A 19,299-nucleotide genomic window follows, 5' to 3' on the forward strand; every position below is an offset into this window, starting at 1 on the left:
ACCCAAACCTTCTACCACCGTCTGTTGAGTCTCCTCCTTTACTTACTCCCCTTGGTCATGATTTTCAGTTTCTTTGTTTAGTTTCTGTATATTCTGTATCAGTGAAATCATCTGGTATTTGTCTTTCTCTGATTATGTGCTTTTTATCATCTGTATGTCTTATATTAATCAATTTGTATATGTTGAACCATCCTTGCATCCTGGGAGAATTCTACCTGGTCATGATAGATGATTCTGTTAAAATATTTTTTGATTGATTTGCTAAGATTTCTTGAGAATTTTTGCAGTTATGTTTTTCAAGGATATTAGTCTGTGGTTTTCTTTTTATTTATTTAGTTTTTTTAAAGACTTATTTATTTGTGCATACAGAACAGGGGTATAGGCCAGAGGCTCAGGGGCGGCGAGAGGCTTCACCAGAGACAGAGTGGGGAGCAGAACAGGCAGATCAACGAATTACACTGCTGAGGGGACCAGAGGGCGGGTCAGGAGAGGTCTGCCACGCCATGTGGTCACCTCTGGGACAGGTGGTAATCGAACTCATGCGGAAGTGGCTTAAGCCACTTCTAGTGCTGTGCTTTAACCTGCTGCGCCACCAGGGAGGGCCTCTTTTTATTTATTTTTTAAAGATTTAGTTATTTATGCATATAGAACTGGCCAGAGGTTCAGGGGTGGTGAGAGGATTCGCCAGAGACAGAGTGGGGAACAGAACAGGCAGATTGATGAAGTACACTGCTGAGGGGAACAACATGCAGACAGTAGAGGTCTGCTTGGCCATGGCCGGGATTGAACTCTCACTGGAACAGCTGCTGTTAACTTGTAGTGCTGTGTCCTAACCCCTTCGCCACCAGGGAGGGCCCAGTTTTCTTTTTAAAATTCAAACTTAAATTGATTTACCAATCCTTTACCTAACTACAATTTGTTAGTAAAACTACACATTTCATATATGCAGATAATTCACACATCCTCCACCAAAGCTTCAGTGCCAATACCTTGTCTTTTTCCCTCCCCTAGCTCCTCCTTCTTAGCCATTGTCTGCTCAGATAGCTACTACATTACAGTTTTCTTTTTTTATCTTATTTTCTCTTTCTATATCAGGATACCCACCTTGTAAAATTTGTTTAGAAAATTTCTTAGTGGATCCATAGATTTCTGTCCTCCAGTCTAGGAAATATTCTTGTGTTATTTCCTTGTTAACCTACTTTAAATGTTTCTTTTCTTTTTGTAAATTTTAATGTTTTACCTTGGCATTGATTTTCTAACAACCATGTGTTCTCTGTGTTCTCTTTTCTCTTGCTTTTTTTTTTTTTTTTTGCTTTTTTCAGTCTTTTATTATCTCCAATGATGAAGTCATATATACCTTCACTACATGCTATATAATAATGGTAAAAGTTCATTCCAGTTCTAGAGTCACCATTAAATTTAATGATTCTCATCTTTTTTCAAACTGCTGACAAAAGGCTCTCCACTTTTTAGCTGGTTACCTAGCTTATGAATCTGTTACTTTCCTTCTTGCACATCATAGTCCATTGCTGTGAACTCTAAATCTAGCAACCCCCCTTTATTTACCTGAAGAAAGAAAAAACCCCTTTGTTGCTGACCTCTGTTAGTAAATGTGCATATCCTACACAAGCTTTCTGGAGACTCCCCCTATTACCTGAATTTAACTTTGTTTATTAATGGTTTATACTAAAAAAAGAAAAATTAAAAATGTTTAAGCGGGCTATGACATCAAGGCTTAAATTTATCCTTAAAACATAAGCTCTCATTATATAGTAATTAAAAAGGCTTCAGTACTGGTTCATTAATGGTAACAAATGAACTCTCCAAATCTAAGCATCCAGTCCAGGGTAAAACCCCCTTTCTTTATATCTTCCTAAGTCCCTACCATGAGAAGTCTTTTTGGACTCTTTCTGAGATACCCCATGTTTCCCATTGTCTGTGCTCCTCTTTGCTGCAACGTTATTCAAGTCCATGTGTGTGTGTGTGATGGTCTTTAATTACAAGGTACTGACAAAACCACAATTCATTCAATGGCAGTTGACAAACTTTTAGTGGCAAACTTTGGATTCATGTCCTCGGAGAATGATTCCTATTTTTAATTATCATGATTTTAATAACATCTTCATACTGTTATAGGACAGGGTGAGGGGCACCCCAGAGCCCCAAGCCTGCCTTCTCTAAATAGATTTTGGCATCTGCGGTCTGTTTCAACCAGTCTGGGACCAAGAAACAAGCCATTTTCTTCACGTTTCTGCTGCAGTGCCTCCTCGGGGTCTCCTTGCTCCCCATCTTTCTTCTTTATTCCTCCCGTCTCCTTTCCAGCTTCCTATCTTTTCTCTTTATGTATGTGTGTGTGTGTATACACACCAGAGTACATTTTTCCTCAGTTTGATTTTCCTCTCTTGATTCTACCTCTGGAATACTTTTTTTTAAGTGAACTAAAAAAAGCATTGGCTTTCCATACCCTTGTTTTTTGAATATTATTGCAACATTCTTGTTTCATATTTCTGTATATGCTAATTTTATCATTAATAATTTTCTTGTCTTTTGTTTTATTTCTTTTCCTTGGGGTCTTTTCTCTTTGTTAATTTTGATATGGATGACTTTTTCTAAAATTTCTAGTGCTTGTTTGTTATCGGCCCATTTTTATTTATTTATATTTTGAAGATTTATTTATGCATACAGAACTGGGGTACAGGCCAGAGGTACAGGGGAAATGAGAGGATTTACCAGAGACAGAGTGGGGAGCAGAACAGGCAGATTGATGAATTATACTGCTGAGGGAAGGAGTGGGTGAAACTAGAGAGGTCTGCTGTGCCATGTGGGTCACTTACCTGGCTGGGGATCGAACTGTCACTGAAGAGGCTGAGAGGCTAGCTTTTCAGTGCTGTTGTGCCACCATGGAGGGCCCATCCATCCATTTTTAAGAGTGAGGCACTAACTTGCTTCTTAGTAACTGTAGGCATGGTCGGACTTCTACAATGATGATAATTACTTGATATTCTTTAGTCTGTTTCCTCAGCTGTGCAATGTCTAATTTCTCTTGAATGAATAAGCTTCACTTTTCCACATTTTTAGTCTAACCCTTCATTTTTGATTAGCTTTGTGCTTGGCATTCCTGATTTGGTTCATTTTTCCAGTATATCTTCCACCTGTTAGTTTCCTCCTTTTTGTGAATGTGTTATATGTGTGTGTGTGTGTGTTTCAGATCATAGCTAGGTATCTTCCTTTTTGTAGATGTAATCATATTCTAGGCATATGACTGTAACTCATTTTTGCGTGTTCCCAGATTTTTCTGTCACTATTGTCAGCCATTATCTTTTTTGTCTGACTCTCTATCTAAATTTACTAATTTAGAGAAGAAACTGAGTTTTTTTAGTGTTGCCACCATGCAAATAGCAATTTATAAATTGCTATTCAGATCATTAAATCTTAAACATCATATTACATATTATTTTCTCTTTTGAAAGTAAAGTTAGCTTGTCTACTTTTGAAAATTAGATAATTCAGAAATGGCAGAACTCTTTATGGAATGTGAAGAAGAAGAACTGGAACCATGGCAGAAGAAAGTAAAAGAGGTTGAAGATGATGATGATGATGAGCCTATCTTTGTTGGAGAGATAACAAGTTCAAAACCAGCCATTTCAAGTAAGCATTTACCTTAGTGAAGACAAGTTTTAAATGATACTACTTCTAAAGGAAAAACTTAAACTCTTTTACAGATACTTGGTGTTCTTTTTTCCTCTGTTAAGAAACTCTAAAGAAGATTGGGTGGGTGATCAATAATAATTTGAAGATAAGATTATAGAGACTTGATTGGGAACATGAGGGAGGAGGTAAGAGATTAACATATTGGCTGTCAGAAGAAGAAATGGATAAGATTATTTGGTGACATGGAGGTCTTTGAGACTGGAAATCATGATTTATTTGAGTGGAACCAACTAACCTATTTAATCTCTTTATTTTTTTTTTTTCTCATTTAAACCCTGAAGTCAAAAGGAAGAATTTAGACTACTTGCTTAAAATGTCAGAATACACTAAATAACTCCAGATTGGGGTTCAGAGATCCAGGCAACTATCTAATTATAGTGTCTTCCATACCTGATTACAAATTGTTTTGGCAAGGAATCATTGTAAGTTTCTGACCAATACCAGTTGGGGTGGCAGTTTCTGACTACCCCTTCTCCACCAATTTGTGTTTATGTTCTTGAAAGAAGGGCATTGTATAACAGCCACTGATTGTAGTAGTTATCACATAAATCCTATGACTTTCTATCAGAACATCTTTGTGTATTTGTAGATTATTAGATAACAGAGTAATTGTAGTTGACATTGTTATAATGTTAAAGTAGAGATACCTATGACACTTAATAAAATGTCTGCTCAAAAATGTCTAGCAGTGTACATATAGAAGTAATATATAAAATCAGGGAGTAATCCTTTACTTCTGGCTTCTGAGTTTTGAGTTATAAAGTTTGTTCTTACTCTGTAAGAAGATTAAGACTGATAATCTTGCTTCATTTGTTCCTTTAGTAAATGAAGATATATTTGTTTAAAATTAACTATTTCTTAAATAAGTAATAACTTACATATACCTTTTAACTAGTCTTAAGTAATAACATACCTTTCAAGAATTTGTTTTTAATAAATCATTTACTATCATAAGATATATTTTTTCAAACAATGAATTTTAAAAATAAATATACTTTTTTTAATAAATATACTTTTTTACAGATATTTTGAACAGAGTAAATCCCAGCTCATATTCAAGGGGAATCAAAAATGGTGTACTCAGTCGAGGTATAGCATTATTGTAATATTTTAAAGTATTTTGATGTAATTGACTATATAGAAGTGCAATTTTAATTTTAAAAATTAAAAATGTGTAATTTTAAAATACAGGTATTACTGCTGCATTTAAGACTACAAGTCAGCACTACACGAATCTACCATCAAATCCAGTGACTGCTTCACCAGTAAATTTTCATCCTGAATCTAGATCTTCAGATAATTCTGTTATTGTTCAGCCTTTGTCTAAACCTGTAAGTGTTTCTGAACCTGCACATTCAATTGAGGGATACATTGGGTATTATTTATCCATATCAACAATACTTAGTGAAAAATCTGGACTATTAGGGATACTTATCCAGTAGAAGCATGATTCACTTTAGGAAAGGTCACCATTTTTATGATAGCTCAACCAGCACTCAAAATAATTACTGTAGGAACTAACTAGCCAGTTTTTTTTATAAATCAGCTAATATTCTTAAATAGACACTCTGTTGAAACCTGCTATGGAAACAGGAAGAAAAGATATAATTAATAATGAATATTGCATAGAGGGAAACTCTTTAAAATTATAAACATATGTGAGCCAAATGTTCTTCATCCTTAACTGGAAAAAATGAGGGGTGACCATAATTTTTCTTTCTGGAAATAGACCTTCACAGTTTAATTCATAGTTAAAAATAAGAATTAATAATTAATGGTAATAGTTAATATTTTTTGAGCTGTTAATATATATAAGGCTTTGTGCTAAATTGTATATGTAATTTAATCTCATTTACTTCTTAAATATCCTTGTGAACTATCATGGCATTATCATTATCCCTGTTTCATAGTTGAATAAATTGAGGCTCACAGAGGTTAAAACAATTCACTCAAAGCCATATGACTGGCAGATGTTAGATCTGGATATTCAAGTCACACTAACCCATGGCTTATAAATATATACATACACTGTCTACTTATATATGCATGCATGTTGTGTATAAATGTATACTTAAAAAATGGAAATATTAACCTTACTGCAACTGTTTTTGAAGTGTAGTCTAGTCCTTGCAATTCCAGATCAATACTTCTCATGATAAGACATGACTCTGTTTACTTTTTTCAGTGTGTTGACATTTGCATTCATGATCACAAACTTTAGAGGGTAAAGTACTGTTGTCTTTATGAATCAAGACAGTGGTACCAAGCTATACTAGTAGTTTTTGTATTGGTTATGTACTTACAATTAAAAAAAAAAATTCAGTCATAATTTCCTTGATTAAGTATTAAATTTTGTTAACTCTCTACCCTTGAATACATGTTTTTAAAAATGTTATTTCATGTATTGAAATGAGTAGTATGCATAAAGTAAGTACCTCTCTTTCTGAAGTGTGATTGTTATCTTAAGAAAAAACACTTACGTGATTGAATTGTGATTTAGACTACCTGCTCTTTTAAAATAGATCATTTTTACTTGAAAGAATGATGATAAACTATAGCATATTAATTATTTAAGTGTAGCAGTATTACCAGGAACTCAGTGGTTTAATACCACACACAGTATGATTTCATAGTTCTGTGTTTCAGGAGTTAGGGCATGACGCTTTTGCTTCAGGGTTTCACAAGGTAGCAGTCAAGTTGTAGCTCCAAGGTTGCAATTTCATTTAAAGCTGACTGGGAAAGTATCTGCTTCCAGGTTCATATTCCTTAAAAGTTGTTAGATTGACAGTCTCAGTACAGTCTTATGTTACATACTGGTGTTTTAGTCAATAATGGAACACATAACACATACTATGACAGTGGTCGCAATAGTTAGTATAGGTCTGTAATAGGCTATACTATCTAGGTTTATGTAATTATAATGTATGTTATTCACACAGTTGCAAATCACCTAATAATCGATTTCTCAGTAAGTATTGTTGTCATTGAATGATATGCTGTATCTTACTTGCTACTTGAAAGGAGCCAGCAGATGAGAGAATCTTTAGGAAGATGACATTACAATATTAAATAAGGTAATGAGTACACAAAATCATGCACACTCTGTCATCTTTGCTGTAGTATTGATTGAAAACAAATTATAGCTCTTACCCCCACACAAAGGGGGTAATCACATAAGACTTGAATACTTGAAGATAGGCATTATGGAGGCCTTTTAGAATATGTCTACCACACACCATGTTTTATTCATTCTTGAGTACTTAGCAGACATTTCTTCAAAATTGCACAAAATCTGCATGTCATTGAAAGGAAAGAAACATAATATTTCTGTCCGTAGTAAAATTGGAGATTTCAAATATAAATTAGAATGTTTGAAAATTCATATCCCAACAGGATTTTGAAAGCTTCCCTATATTTTAAAAGTATGACTGCGATTTTTATGTAATGAACTCTGTCAGCATTTGGAGGATTTGCACGATTTATTTGAACCACTATTTTCCAGATAACTAATCTATGCAAAGTGTAAAACAGACCAATAGATTTTAATGTAACAAAGTACAAAAAGTTAGTGACAGGAAATCAGAGTCTACCTTGCAACATTTAAGAAAATATCAACTGTTGAGTTTTGGTGTAATATCAAAGAAGTATATCCATAGTAATCTTAAATGACCATTTAAATATTCCCTGTTTCAACTGCTTATCTTTATGAAGTCAGGATTTTTTTTTTCAACTCAAACAGTGTGTCCTATGGATTGAAACCATAAGCAGATACAAAACTACAGCATTTTTTATTAAACTGGACATTAACATTTGCAAATGTCCAGATTGCCACTCTTCACTATTTTTTTTATTTGTTAGATAATCAGTTTTCATAAAAATGTTATTTATGTTAATATGCAATGGGTTTATTGTTTTAAAAGAAATAAAAAATAAAAAATTTTAAAATAAATAAAAAATTCAAAAATTTCTACTTTACTGTCTGATATGATAAATGTCAATAATGCTCAGATAAATCAAGACTAAGGTCCTCTGTAATTAGTTGAGTAAAAAGGTCTTGAAACCAAAGAATTAAGAGTAGTAAAACAAAACAAATACTCAGCATGAAAAGATTCTTTGTTACTGGTTGGAACCAAGTTATTTTGGTGGTTTTCTCATGCTTATCATAAGCTGTTTGGCATTGGATCTCAGAGTAATAGTAACTTTTCTTTAAAATGTTTGTTAATTTGACAGTGAGGGAAATAACTGCCAAAGTCCCTGTTGATTTTCTTGTAAATCTTACAAATTTCCAAGTTCAAAACCAGAATTGAATTAAAAATGAAAAGGAAAGCTACAACCTTTTAAATCTATTGTTAAATAAACTCCCACTTGTAGTATATAGATCTTAAAAAAAGTAAGAACACCTTTGGTCGAGCACATTTTATCTTTTCTGATGGTGTAAGAAGCTTAAAGCAACAATTAGTAGTGGTGTGAACTAGTAGATTAAACTACTTAGATAGAAAAAAAATCTTTAGATAGAAAGAAGCAAGAGACTTGAATACTGACTCTGTCTTGTTTTCTGAGCTTCATTTTCTCCATTTATGGAATGAAAAATTTTGCCTAGACCACTAAATCAACCTTCAATCCCAGGATTTGACAGGCTATTTCTAGTTTTCAGAAGATGGAGAGCTATGTAAAGATTCTTTGCTCTTAATAAAAATCATATTAGCTGAGTGGTGCTTTCATGCTTACAATAAATTGGCTTTTGGGGGAAAGAAAGCTAGAGAAAGTAACTTCATTATTTAATGTAGCTTGATATATACAGATCTCCCCTACATTGGACCAAGGGAGGAGGACAAAGACACAGGAGCGATTGTGTTCTTAGTGTTAACAAAAGTTAGAAACTAGAACTTTTTCTAACTCATTTTATTTCTGTGGTTATCATTTTTAATCAGAACATCTCAATTGGTGGTTTCTAATGTCTAGAGAGGTTTTAAAAGAGAGATTTTATCAATTGAGTCCTGGAAATGATAACATTTAAAAAAAACTCTCCAAGTGATTTTAATGTACTAAGTTAGGAATGACGATGTATTCTGGAATGAATTGAAATCCTATTTAAGGGATTTTAACACACATGAATACTAATCTATGTGTGTACTAATGATACTTAAATTTATAATACTTTGTGCTTGATCATGTCTGACTTATTTTATGATTTTCATTCCTTTCTTGAGATCTTTGAGGTCTTTCTGCTAGTTGGGACTACCATTTCTTTTGATGGAAGGTCTGGAACTTCCCTTGTGCCCAGAGGGCTCCAGGAACAAAGCAGCTGTCCTAGGTCATTCCTGTAAACACTGTCCCTTGTAAATTTTGTCTCCTTGGCTTTTTGTTTGATCCCCAAGCTGACCTGTGGGGTTTTTAGAGGTAGGGGAATTTTTAAATTTAGTCACTGTCCATGTATTTACCTATATTTCCCCTTTGACCTGACTCATATGCTAAGTTTTGTTTGCCCTTTGATGGGAACACTGCATTTTTAATAGCCCTCTGAAGGATATCAATCTATTTAAAGTGAGTTTATGTGTTTCGTTTACCTTAAAAAAGCTAAAATTTGTAACCTATTGTAATTCACTAGTCCAGTATAAACCAGTTTTAAGTAATAGCTGTTTGCAATTTTAGTAGGTGATAATTTTTCAGATGGTAATAATTACCTTCGTGTGTTACATCTTATTGGTAATGTCATCAAAGATTATCCTTATAATATTGGCATACACTTAAATTTACCTTTATAAAATTTTATGAAACAAAATAATAATAACTGTTGATTAAATAAATTTCTTCCTTTGAAATATTTTAACAGGGTTATGTAACGAACTCATCACAGGTTGTACCTAATAATTCTTCAGAGTTACTCTTTGATTTGACTCAAGATACAGGATTATCTCATTACCAAGGGGGACCAACAGTTTCTATAACAGGTTGGTTTTAGCACTTTTTAAAAAAGATCATGGAAATAAATTTGATGAACATGCATATAGAATTGACTTTGTATTTTAAAGTCCAAAATTTCATATTAATTTCTTCATGTATTGTTAGGTGGAATGGTATAAGTAGTTCATGAATTCCTTTTTTGGGTGATTTTAAATAAAATATTATTTAATAATAGAATATTTTATTTCTGTAAACTAAAGATGAGTCAGCTTTTAGCTTGTTCTCACTGTACCAAACATGGGCTAAAAAGTCTTAAAATAATTTCTGGAAGTTAGAGAAGTCTTTTGATACCCTAAATGCTCTCTTAAAAGAAGTATTAGTCTTTGGGGCCCTCCCTGGTGGCGCAGTGGGTTAAAGCACAGCACTAAGAAGCTTAAGCCACTTCCTCATGAGTTTGATCCCCGCCTGCCCTGGAGGTGACCACATGGCGCGGCAGACCTCTCCTGCCCCGCCCGCTGCTCCCCTCAGTGGTGTACTTCCTGGATCTGCCTGTTCTGCTCCCCACTCTGTGTCTGGTGAATCCTCTCACCCTCCGCATCTCTGGCCTGTACCCCAGTTCTGTACGAATAAATAAATAAATCTTAAAAAAAAAAAAGTATTAGTTTCTGTATCCACCACCACATAGAAAAAGACAAGCTTATAGTTTTTTTTTTTAAATTAGGTCAGTATCTTTATTTAATAAATCAAGATGTGGTAGTGAACTGTAGCTATAGAATGATATTATAAAGTTGCTGTAATGAATTTGTATATCGTAAGTACTTAGTGAATGCCCGTTGGTGAAATGACATTTTCCTATTCTAGAAGTGTTTTTTTTTAAAAAGATTTTATTTTATTTGTGCATACAGAACTGGGATACAGGCCAGAGATGTGGAGGGTGAGAGAATTCACCAGAGACAGAGTGGAGTGCAGAACAGGCAGATCAACGAAATACACTGCTGAGGGGAGCAGCGGGCGGGTCAGGAGAGGTCTGCCGCGCCATGTGGTCACCTCCAGGGCAGGCGGGAATCGAACTCATGAGGAAGCGGCTTTACATTCTCAGTGCTGTGCTTTAACCTGCTGTGCCACCAGGGAGGGCCCTAGAAGTGTTTTTAAACTTCTTAGATTGTATATCGTACCAAAGTCTTTCACTGACTTAATGTAGCACAAAAGAATTTACCTACCTGAAAATTCTTTCTAATCAAGGCATTTATTTTTGAGCAATTTTGATATACTTCATACACTTAAGTAGAGATACATAAGATTTTTGGTAATTTTTATATTAACAAATTAGAGAATTTAGCAAATATTTCCCCAATTTTTCTATAGTAATATAGAAAATATCAGTATATCTAAAATATCAGTATATCTCCATTTAGTCTCTTTGAGTATCACTTACATGTTTGTAAAAATCTAGTTAGTTAAACAGATAATAACCAGAAGAAACAAGGAAAAAAAAATAGGTGTCTTAAGTCTGGTTTTACAAAATGCATGTAATGAAACTTTTTGGGGATAAGAATAGTGACTCCTCTTCACCCTCTTAAGTTTTCTGTTGCTGATAGTGAGAGTTTGGCCTAAGCAGTACGTAGGATGATTTGGAAACTGCATTATTTGGACTGCTATTTTTAAGATTTTTGTAGTTTTTATCAAGTCATCACACTTAAGTTTTCTCATATGGTTAAAATGGAGATTTTCTTTCCATTCATTTTTCAGATCTGGAATCAGTCATTTAAAGATAGAATTTTAATTCTACTATAGTCAGGGCTTTTTGAAGCTCAAATTAGATAAATAAAATGTAAAACTGCATGATGAGCTTTATAGGACTTAACAAAGAGTTGCTATGATTGGTCATTAAGAATGACAGTACGTGTAAATGTTCAGTAGACCACTGCTAGCAGACACAAATGTTTGGAAAAGTTTGGATTTGAGCTTGATCTTGAATAAGAATAAGATTTTTTTTTCTGTCAGAGAGAGGTTATTGAAGGCAGGAAACAGCACAAGCCAAAGAAAACAAATAAGTTTAAAAATTTAAAACACAGTGATTTTGTTACTTAGGCTAAAAAAAATCTCACAGTAAAACAATGTGTTTCTGCCATCCATCCTGTACATAATGCTTAATTCAGAATACCAGCATTCATTGGTTTCTTAAAGTAATGTAGGCATCTTATAAGAATGATACTATGACTATGGAGTTCTTCTCAAGTATTCATACTGTAACTGTCACTAATAATGTGCTTTGAAAATGGGTAAAATATCATTTTTATGTTATTTCAAAGAATAACCAGTGCAGTACTCTTAGCATTTTTTCTGGCATGTTTCCCCTTATTAAGAAAACTTACAGGTACAGCCAGTAGAATAATTTGTTTGCTCTAAAGTAAGTTAAGATATAAATATTTCAGTAGTAATGAGAATAGCTGTCATTTATTAATTGAATGCTTTCTATTTGCCAGATATTGTCTTGGGTACTTAAAATACACTGTCTTATTTGATCCTAAGAACAGCTCTGTAAAAATAGGTAATGTAACTTTTACTTTACAGAAGAGGAAGATTCAGAGAAATTAATTCAGTATGTCAAGAGTAGTCAATGACATGAACTGTATTTAAACTTCTATTGTCTGATTTAAAAGTCAGTTATTTTATATATATTTACTTTGTTTCTTTTACTTTTAGTATATACTTTGGAGCATTAAAATAAGTTGTGCAATTTTAGAATCCTTATTACTATGTGTAATTCTATGTTATTTTCAGAAAGCACATTTGCTTTCTGATCTATTTCTAAGCTAAATTTTCTAACTTCTTATGCTAAAATTCTGAGTAATGATAAAATTAATTAACTTTAAGATGCTGGTTTTTATTTCTTTCTTTCTTTCTTTCTTTCTTTATTTTTGAGGTGTAACTATGTTAAGTCTGGTCCACACCAACATTAGAATCACCTAAGGAAGCTTTATATAAATGTATATAGGCCTGCCCAGACCTACTAAGTTCAAATTTTCTTTTCTCTTTTTTATGTCAGGTTCTTATTTTTTTTTTTACATTATTGTTCATTTTTGTAGAATATTTGATTTTCCCCTCAAGTGTAGTTCCCCAAATCTCTTCCTAGCACATCACCTGTGAATCATCACCATAGTCACTTGTGCCCTTTCCTACCCTGTTCTGATCCCTCTCCTCCCACCTCCTCTGCTTTATGTCTTCAATCTGTATTTTGCCTACAAGTTTTGTCTTTTTTTTTGACACTTTGTTCAGTTTCCCTATATTCCTCCTGTGAGTGAAACTATCCTGTATTTTCCTTTTTTTTTTTTTAAAGATTTATTTATTTGTGCATACAGAACTGGGGTACAGACCAGAGGCTTAGGGGTGGTGAGAGGCTTCACCAGAGACAGAGTGGGGAACAGAACAGGCAGATCTACGAAGTACACTGCTGAGGGGAGCAGCGGGCGGGTCAGGAGAGGTCTGCCACACCATGTGGTCACCTCCTGGGCAGGCAGGAATCAAACTCATGCGGAGGCGGCTTTAGATTCTCAGTGCTGTGCTTTAACCCGCTGCGCCACCAGGGAGGACCTCCTTTTTACTTGTTTTACTGAGCATAATCCCTTCCAGCTCCATCCATGTTGCTGTGAATCCATGAGTTTATCTTCTTTGATTGATGAGTAGTATGCCATTGCCTACATATACCATATCTTGCTGCTCCATTAATATGATGGTTTTTAAACTGGAAACATTTTAGAAATGAAATCCCTGTGTGTACAAACTTTTATGCAAAAGCCTAATAAATATAAAGGGAGAGTGTGTCTGTCATAATATGCCTAATATATTTCCTGAGTCCAAGGCTGTGGGGAACATAATTTGAAAACCATTATACTAACTCATTCAACTATGAGCCTTTTCATATCAGTGAATAATGAATGTATAAGGTGTTACCATTCACCATTTAGTTGTTTCTGCTTTGTACATAAGAAACAAATGTAATATATAACCTAAAACTGAATATACCACTTCTTGGATGGAAAAAGAACAAACTGTCCATTAGACATTTTAGTTGTTAAATAAAATGCTTGTAAAGTACATCTCTAGATTTATGGAATAAATATATATTTTTAAACCCTAATTCATTTTAGCATTTAAAAATTATTCAATTGTAGGCCCTCCCTGGTGGCGCAGCGGGTTAAAGCACAGCACTGAGAATCTAAAGCCGCTTCTGCATGAGTTCGATTCCCACCTGCCCCGGAGGTGACCACATGGTGTGGCAGACCTCTCCTGACCCGCCCGCTGCTCCCCTCAGCAGTGTACTTCCTCGATCTGCCTGTTCTGCTCCCCATTCTGTCTCTGGTGAAGCCTCTCACCGCCTTTGAGCCTCTGGACTGTATCCCAGTTCTGTATGCACAAATAAATAAATCTTTTAAAAAAATATTCAATTGTAGGAACAGAGTAATATTCTCCATATTTTATATTCCTTTTTTTACCCCCGCTTGAGACATTTTGGTCTGTTTTTGTATTTACTTCCCTTGACACTTTATTACATTAATTTTCTCACTGTCATTTGTGTACGTTAGTTATATTGCCTTCAGTTTAGTTTCCAATTTAATATTTACTTAGTTGTAAACAATATTATAAAGCGCTTTTAAATATTTTTCATATAACTTCAATCATAGGTATGAATGAAAGTTCGCTGTCAAAACGTCCTTCTACTTCTGAAGTAAACAGTGTTAATCCAAAAAAACCTAAATCCAGTGAAGGTGTTTCTGGAGCAGATTCATCAGCTGTATTTCCTACAGTTAATTCTCCATCAGTGACATCTCCTCAGGCTATTCCTTCAAAAGGTAAATGTAATATGGATTGTGTAAAAAAGAAATTGTAGTATTTATTTATACATAAACTTTAGAAATTATAGTAAATTTGCATAATATTATTAGTTATTTATGGTTAAAAAATGATGAATTTTGAATCATAAATATTTTGAATTTACTATAGGTACAAATACCTCATCAAATCAATCTAAAAATGGGACACCTTTTCCGAGAGCTTGCCCAAAGTGTAATATTCATTTCAATCTTCTGGATCCCTTGAAAAATCACATGAAGGTAAACTTTATTAAAATTTAATTAAAAAAGATTATGACAAATTCACTAACATCTAATGAATAGATAGTAATATGTCCATATATTTAGATAAGAAATCTTCTCATACTTGTGTTTATATTTAAGTTAGGTAAAACCATGTACTCATGATGGTTATGATATATAAGATTTTTAAATTCCTTCTAAATCACCAGTTAAATTCATATACATTATAATTTAAGCTTATTGTATTCTAAATTTAAAAGAAAATAATATGAAAGCTATTTTATTCACCAGACTATGCATTGCCATATTTCAAGCTTCCTATAAAACAGGAATGTTACTATGAATTTAATCTTTCATACAGTTGAACAATTCCTCCTGCTAACTTATTTTATATCCATGCTGACATGTGTAATTATTATAAATTAAGCTTTTATTGATGTAAAAAATAAATTCATTTGATTTTATTGATAGACATCTTTTGAAAATGAGATTAAAAATAATTTTTTAAATGTTTATTTATTTAAGCTTACAAAAACTGAGGTGTAGGCCAGAGGTGCGGGATGAGAGGATTCCCTAGAGACAGTAGGGAACAGAACAGGCAGAGGTACTGAAATACGCTGCTGAGGGGAGCAGCAAGGGATACAGGAGAGATGATCTGCACCATTTGGGTTAGCTCCCTGGTGGGGATAGAACTCATGCCTCAGTGGCTGGTAGTAGCTTAATAATAGTACTGAGAGTTTTACATGTGTGCTACCAGGGAAGCCCCAGATTAAAAAAAAAAAAATTGACAGGTAACTTAAAGGTTTAGGTAATGTTACAGTTAGGTAATGCTGCACTTGAAATGTTTTAGTAAATATTATGGTATCCTGCTGTGTGTATTGTAAGGATAGCTTATATTCTTTCATGTCCAATATAAATGGCAGGTAGAAGAAAAGAGACAAAAAAGGAAATGCTGATTATGCAAAAAAGAGAAAAGGTAACAGGTACAATGGGAAAGAAATAAGAATAATTTCTTGCTCACTATTTCAGTGACAATTTTTTTTATTGAAATTCAGCATTTCATAAAAGTAGAAAATAATTTTTCAAATTTCAAATACAGTCTCTTTACTCATGTACAAAACTGTATTTAGCCAATCAACAAGTATACCACCCAGAATGTAGTCTCTGAGAAGTTCAATTTGGTCTTTCTTCTTTTATGAGAAATAACCCATATAAGTGCTTTTAATTTTACTATCTGTAATTTTTTTAAATCCAGTTTTACTATCTTATGTGTTCCTTCTGTTGATTTTACCTGTGTAGTATCTTGATGAATAGCCTAATAATTTTTGTTTTATATCATAGATGGGGAGAAAAATGGGCTAAATTCTTTTTTATTATTATTATTATGGTAATTAAGATGACATTGACTTATAATACTGTATGTATTTTAGACGTGTAGGTTCACACTTTAGGGCTAAATTTTTAAGCTATCTAATTATTTGAGTAGGCAATGCAGTCATATTCAAAATAAAAATAAAGTGCAGAAAGCATATAGATAAAAAATCTTATCCCTGTTTCTTTTTTACCTTGTTTCCAGTATGACTTTTCAAAGAAAATAATTCCTGTTAGTTTTATATCCTCCATGATTTTCTTTGTGAATATATAGGTAATTCCTGTTAGTTTTATATCCTCCATGATTTTCTTTGTGAATATATAGGTAAACACAGACGTTCTTATTTCTTTCTATTTTGTATACAGATTGTAGCATATATCCTATACCTGGAAGAAACTGGAAAGCATTTCCAAAAATGCAATATATTTACTTCCGAAATATATTATAGCATTATTTGTGATTACTTATATTCAGAACAATCAAAATTTCAAATAGTGTTCATATAATAGTATACTGTAAAGCATTTTAGAAAAGGACAGGATCTCTATGATAATAATATTTAAGATATTATTGAACTAAGTTGTATATGAACAGTATATATAAGAAATCCGATGCAGTAGTCTGTGACAATTCTAGGGGAATTTAAAACTGAGTTTTTTTATGTTCTGGCTTAAGGATTTTATATAGCAAAGTTTTAATATTATAACAATTTCCATTTTGAAAAAAATGTGATTTTTAGATTATTTGTAAATGATTTTTGGTTGTTAACAGATGAATACATGTGTGTACCACAGCAATGTTTTCTTTCAATAAAGAATATTGAACAAATAAATCATATATTTTATAGCAATTAATGATCTGAAACTATGAAACAGATCACTAAACCTTACATTATTTCATTTAATCTTAGGAAATTCTTTGAGACATGTATTTTGTTTCTCATTGTTTTATAGCTGGCTAAGTGGTACAATTTACATTCAAACCCTTTATGGTAAAAAATTACAAGTTTGCACAAATGCCTTTTTTCTTTTTGAAAAGTATATGGGGTCTTTAATGTTACATGAAATCTTAATAATTTTACATTTAACAAAATGTAACATACCACATTATATAGAATTCTGTGTCTTCACTTGGCTTTGCATCATTCATTATTTGATACATTTGTAATTCCATTTTTAACAGTAATGTGGATGCATTCTTCAGCATTTTTGCTATATCCTGTTTTCTCTTTATGTTTACTGCCTTTTAGGCTCATAACTCATGTCATCTTAGGATTTGTCTTTGATTATTGTTCTTTTTTAATCCTTCTGAATCACTTTATTCTACGCTTGCCTCTTGCTCTCAACAAAATTGACTTTTCCTTTATTTGACCATCCTTTTTATTTTAGTTGTTGAGTTAAACATGTTTATGTCACATTTTTCTGTTATCTTATTAGAAAGTCAGTCTTCGTTAATATGGTTCTTCTTGAAGGACAGGTTGGCCAAATAGGAGGTAAATTGAATCCCAAGTTGAGGATCTTGGTGGTGGTGCTTTTGTTTTATAATGTTAAATGTTGCTTTTCAGAAGTCTGGTATAACCCCAAGTTAGTTATAAATGATTTGATCTTTTTTCCTAGTTGTCTACAGGAATCTTTATTTTTGAAAGCTGATAGTTTCTTTTTGTTCCGTAATTTTCTTTTTTCCCTTTATTTTTAATTTTTTTTACATCATTCTTCATTTTGTGCATTTTTTTTTTATCTCAGTTGTAATCCCCATGGGCTTCCTACCGCCAGTTCACCTGTGTGCCATCACCATAGTCCAGTGCACTCTCTCCACCCCACTTCTGATCCCATTCTCCTTTCTAGCCCCATAAAATGTCTCTGGTTTATAGTTGTTGATTGCTTTCATTTTTATTCTACTGTATTTGTTTCTCTCTTCCACCTTCCCCACCCCCCTGATCTCTTATGCTCCTGCTATGAGTGAAACCATCTGGTATTTTTCTTTTTTCTTATAGCTTATTTCACTAAGCATGATCCCTTCTAGCTCCATCCATGTTGCTGCAAAAGGCATGATTTATCTTTTTTGATTGTTGAGTAATATTCCATCCAGTATATGTACCACATCTGTTTAACGGGCTTGCCATACATTTCCTAACACCTTGATCTGGGAGAAAGTTAGATTAGATGTGTTAAATGTCAGTTGCAACCAGAAATTATAATGTTTAGTTATCACTTGATAATTACACATATGTATTTTGGCATCTGAAACTACATTTCCTTTTTATACTTTTCTTGATAACAAATATAAATTAATTGGTTATTGTTTAGTTGATTTAAATGTATAAATTATTATTAACTATATATATCTGGAAAAGTTGTAAAAAAAAAAAACTGTAAGATCAAAAGCTAAGTCCTGGTTTGGAATTTTCAGAATATGTATATGTACCACAAACTTTTGGTGACTATATTATATTACCAACATACTTTTGCATGGTTGGGCCTTAGAGTCTTTTATATATATATATATATATATATATATATATATATAATTTTTGAAGGGATGTATAAGGCTTCTGTTTTTTCTCTTTCAGTACTGTTGTCCAGATATGATAAATAACTTTTTGGGACTGGCTAAAACAGAATTTTCAAATACAGCAAATAAAAATAAGACTGTTGATTCAGAGAAAGGAAAATTGATCATGTTAGTTAATGATTTTTATTATGGAAAACATGAAGGAGATGTCCAGGAAGAACAGAAGACTCATACAACCTTTAAATGCTTCAGTTGCTTGAAAATTCTTAAAAATAATATTAGGTATGTAAATATTTATTTCTATCAGAAAATAAGAATGCTAAGGATATAAGTGTTTTTTTTTAAAGATTTATTTATTTATGCATACAGAACTGGGGTACAGGCCAGAGGTGCAAGGGCGGTGAAAGGATTCACCAGAGACAGAGTGGGGAGCACAACAGGCAGATTGACAAAGTACACTGCTGAGGGGAGCAGTGGGTGGGTCAGGAGAGGTCTGCTGCACCATGTGGGTCACCTCTGGGGAGGGGATTGAACTCATGGTCCAGTGGCTTTAGCTTCTTGGTGCTGTGCTTTAACCCATTGTGCCACCACGGAGGGCCCCTAAGAGTTTTATTTTTACTTTACATTTTTCTGTACCATTCTCTATAAATGTTCTTAAAACTTTTTGCCAAGAATAAAAGCAGAATCTCTTGTTATTTTAGTTTA

General features: G+C 33.1%; 1 protein-coding gene across 4 annotated transcripts in view; it reads left to right on the top strand.

The window, feature by feature from the left end:
* The window catches only part of ZNF280D (zinc finger protein 280D), a 107,144-nt gene that overhangs the window by 24,593 nt on the left and 63,252 nt on the right, over positions 1 to 19,299 (top strand). For all 4 annotated transcript variants that reach the window (XM_012728753.1, XM_012728752.1, XM_012728754.1 and 1 more), the window contains 7 exons: positions 3,502 to 3,648; positions 4,735 to 4,800; positions 4,903 to 5,042; positions 9,545 to 9,662; positions 14,301 to 14,468; positions 14,620 to 14,729; positions 18,653 to 18,876. In XM_012728753.1, the coding sequence (XP_012584207.1) occupies positions 3,513 to 3,648; positions 4,735 to 4,800; positions 4,903 to 5,042; positions 9,545 to 9,662; positions 14,301 to 14,468; positions 14,620 to 14,729; positions 18,653 to 18,876 (962 nt within the window). In that variant the 5' untranslated portion in view covers positions 3,502 to 3,512. The remainder of the gene's footprint in view (positions 1 to 3,501; positions 3,649 to 4,734; positions 4,801 to 4,902; positions 5,043 to 9,544; positions 9,663 to 14,300; positions 14,469 to 14,619; positions 14,730 to 18,652; positions 18,877 to 19,299) is intronic.

Source organism: Condylura cristata, unplaced genomic scaffold (genome assembly GCF_000260355.1).
Source record: "Condylura cristata isolate star-nosed mole 26May11 unplaced genomic scaffold, ConCri1.0 scaffold00023, whole genome shotgun sequence".
Classification (NCBI taxonomy): Eukaryota; Metazoa; Chordata; class Mammalia; order Eulipotyphla; family Talpidae; genus Condylura; species Condylura cristata.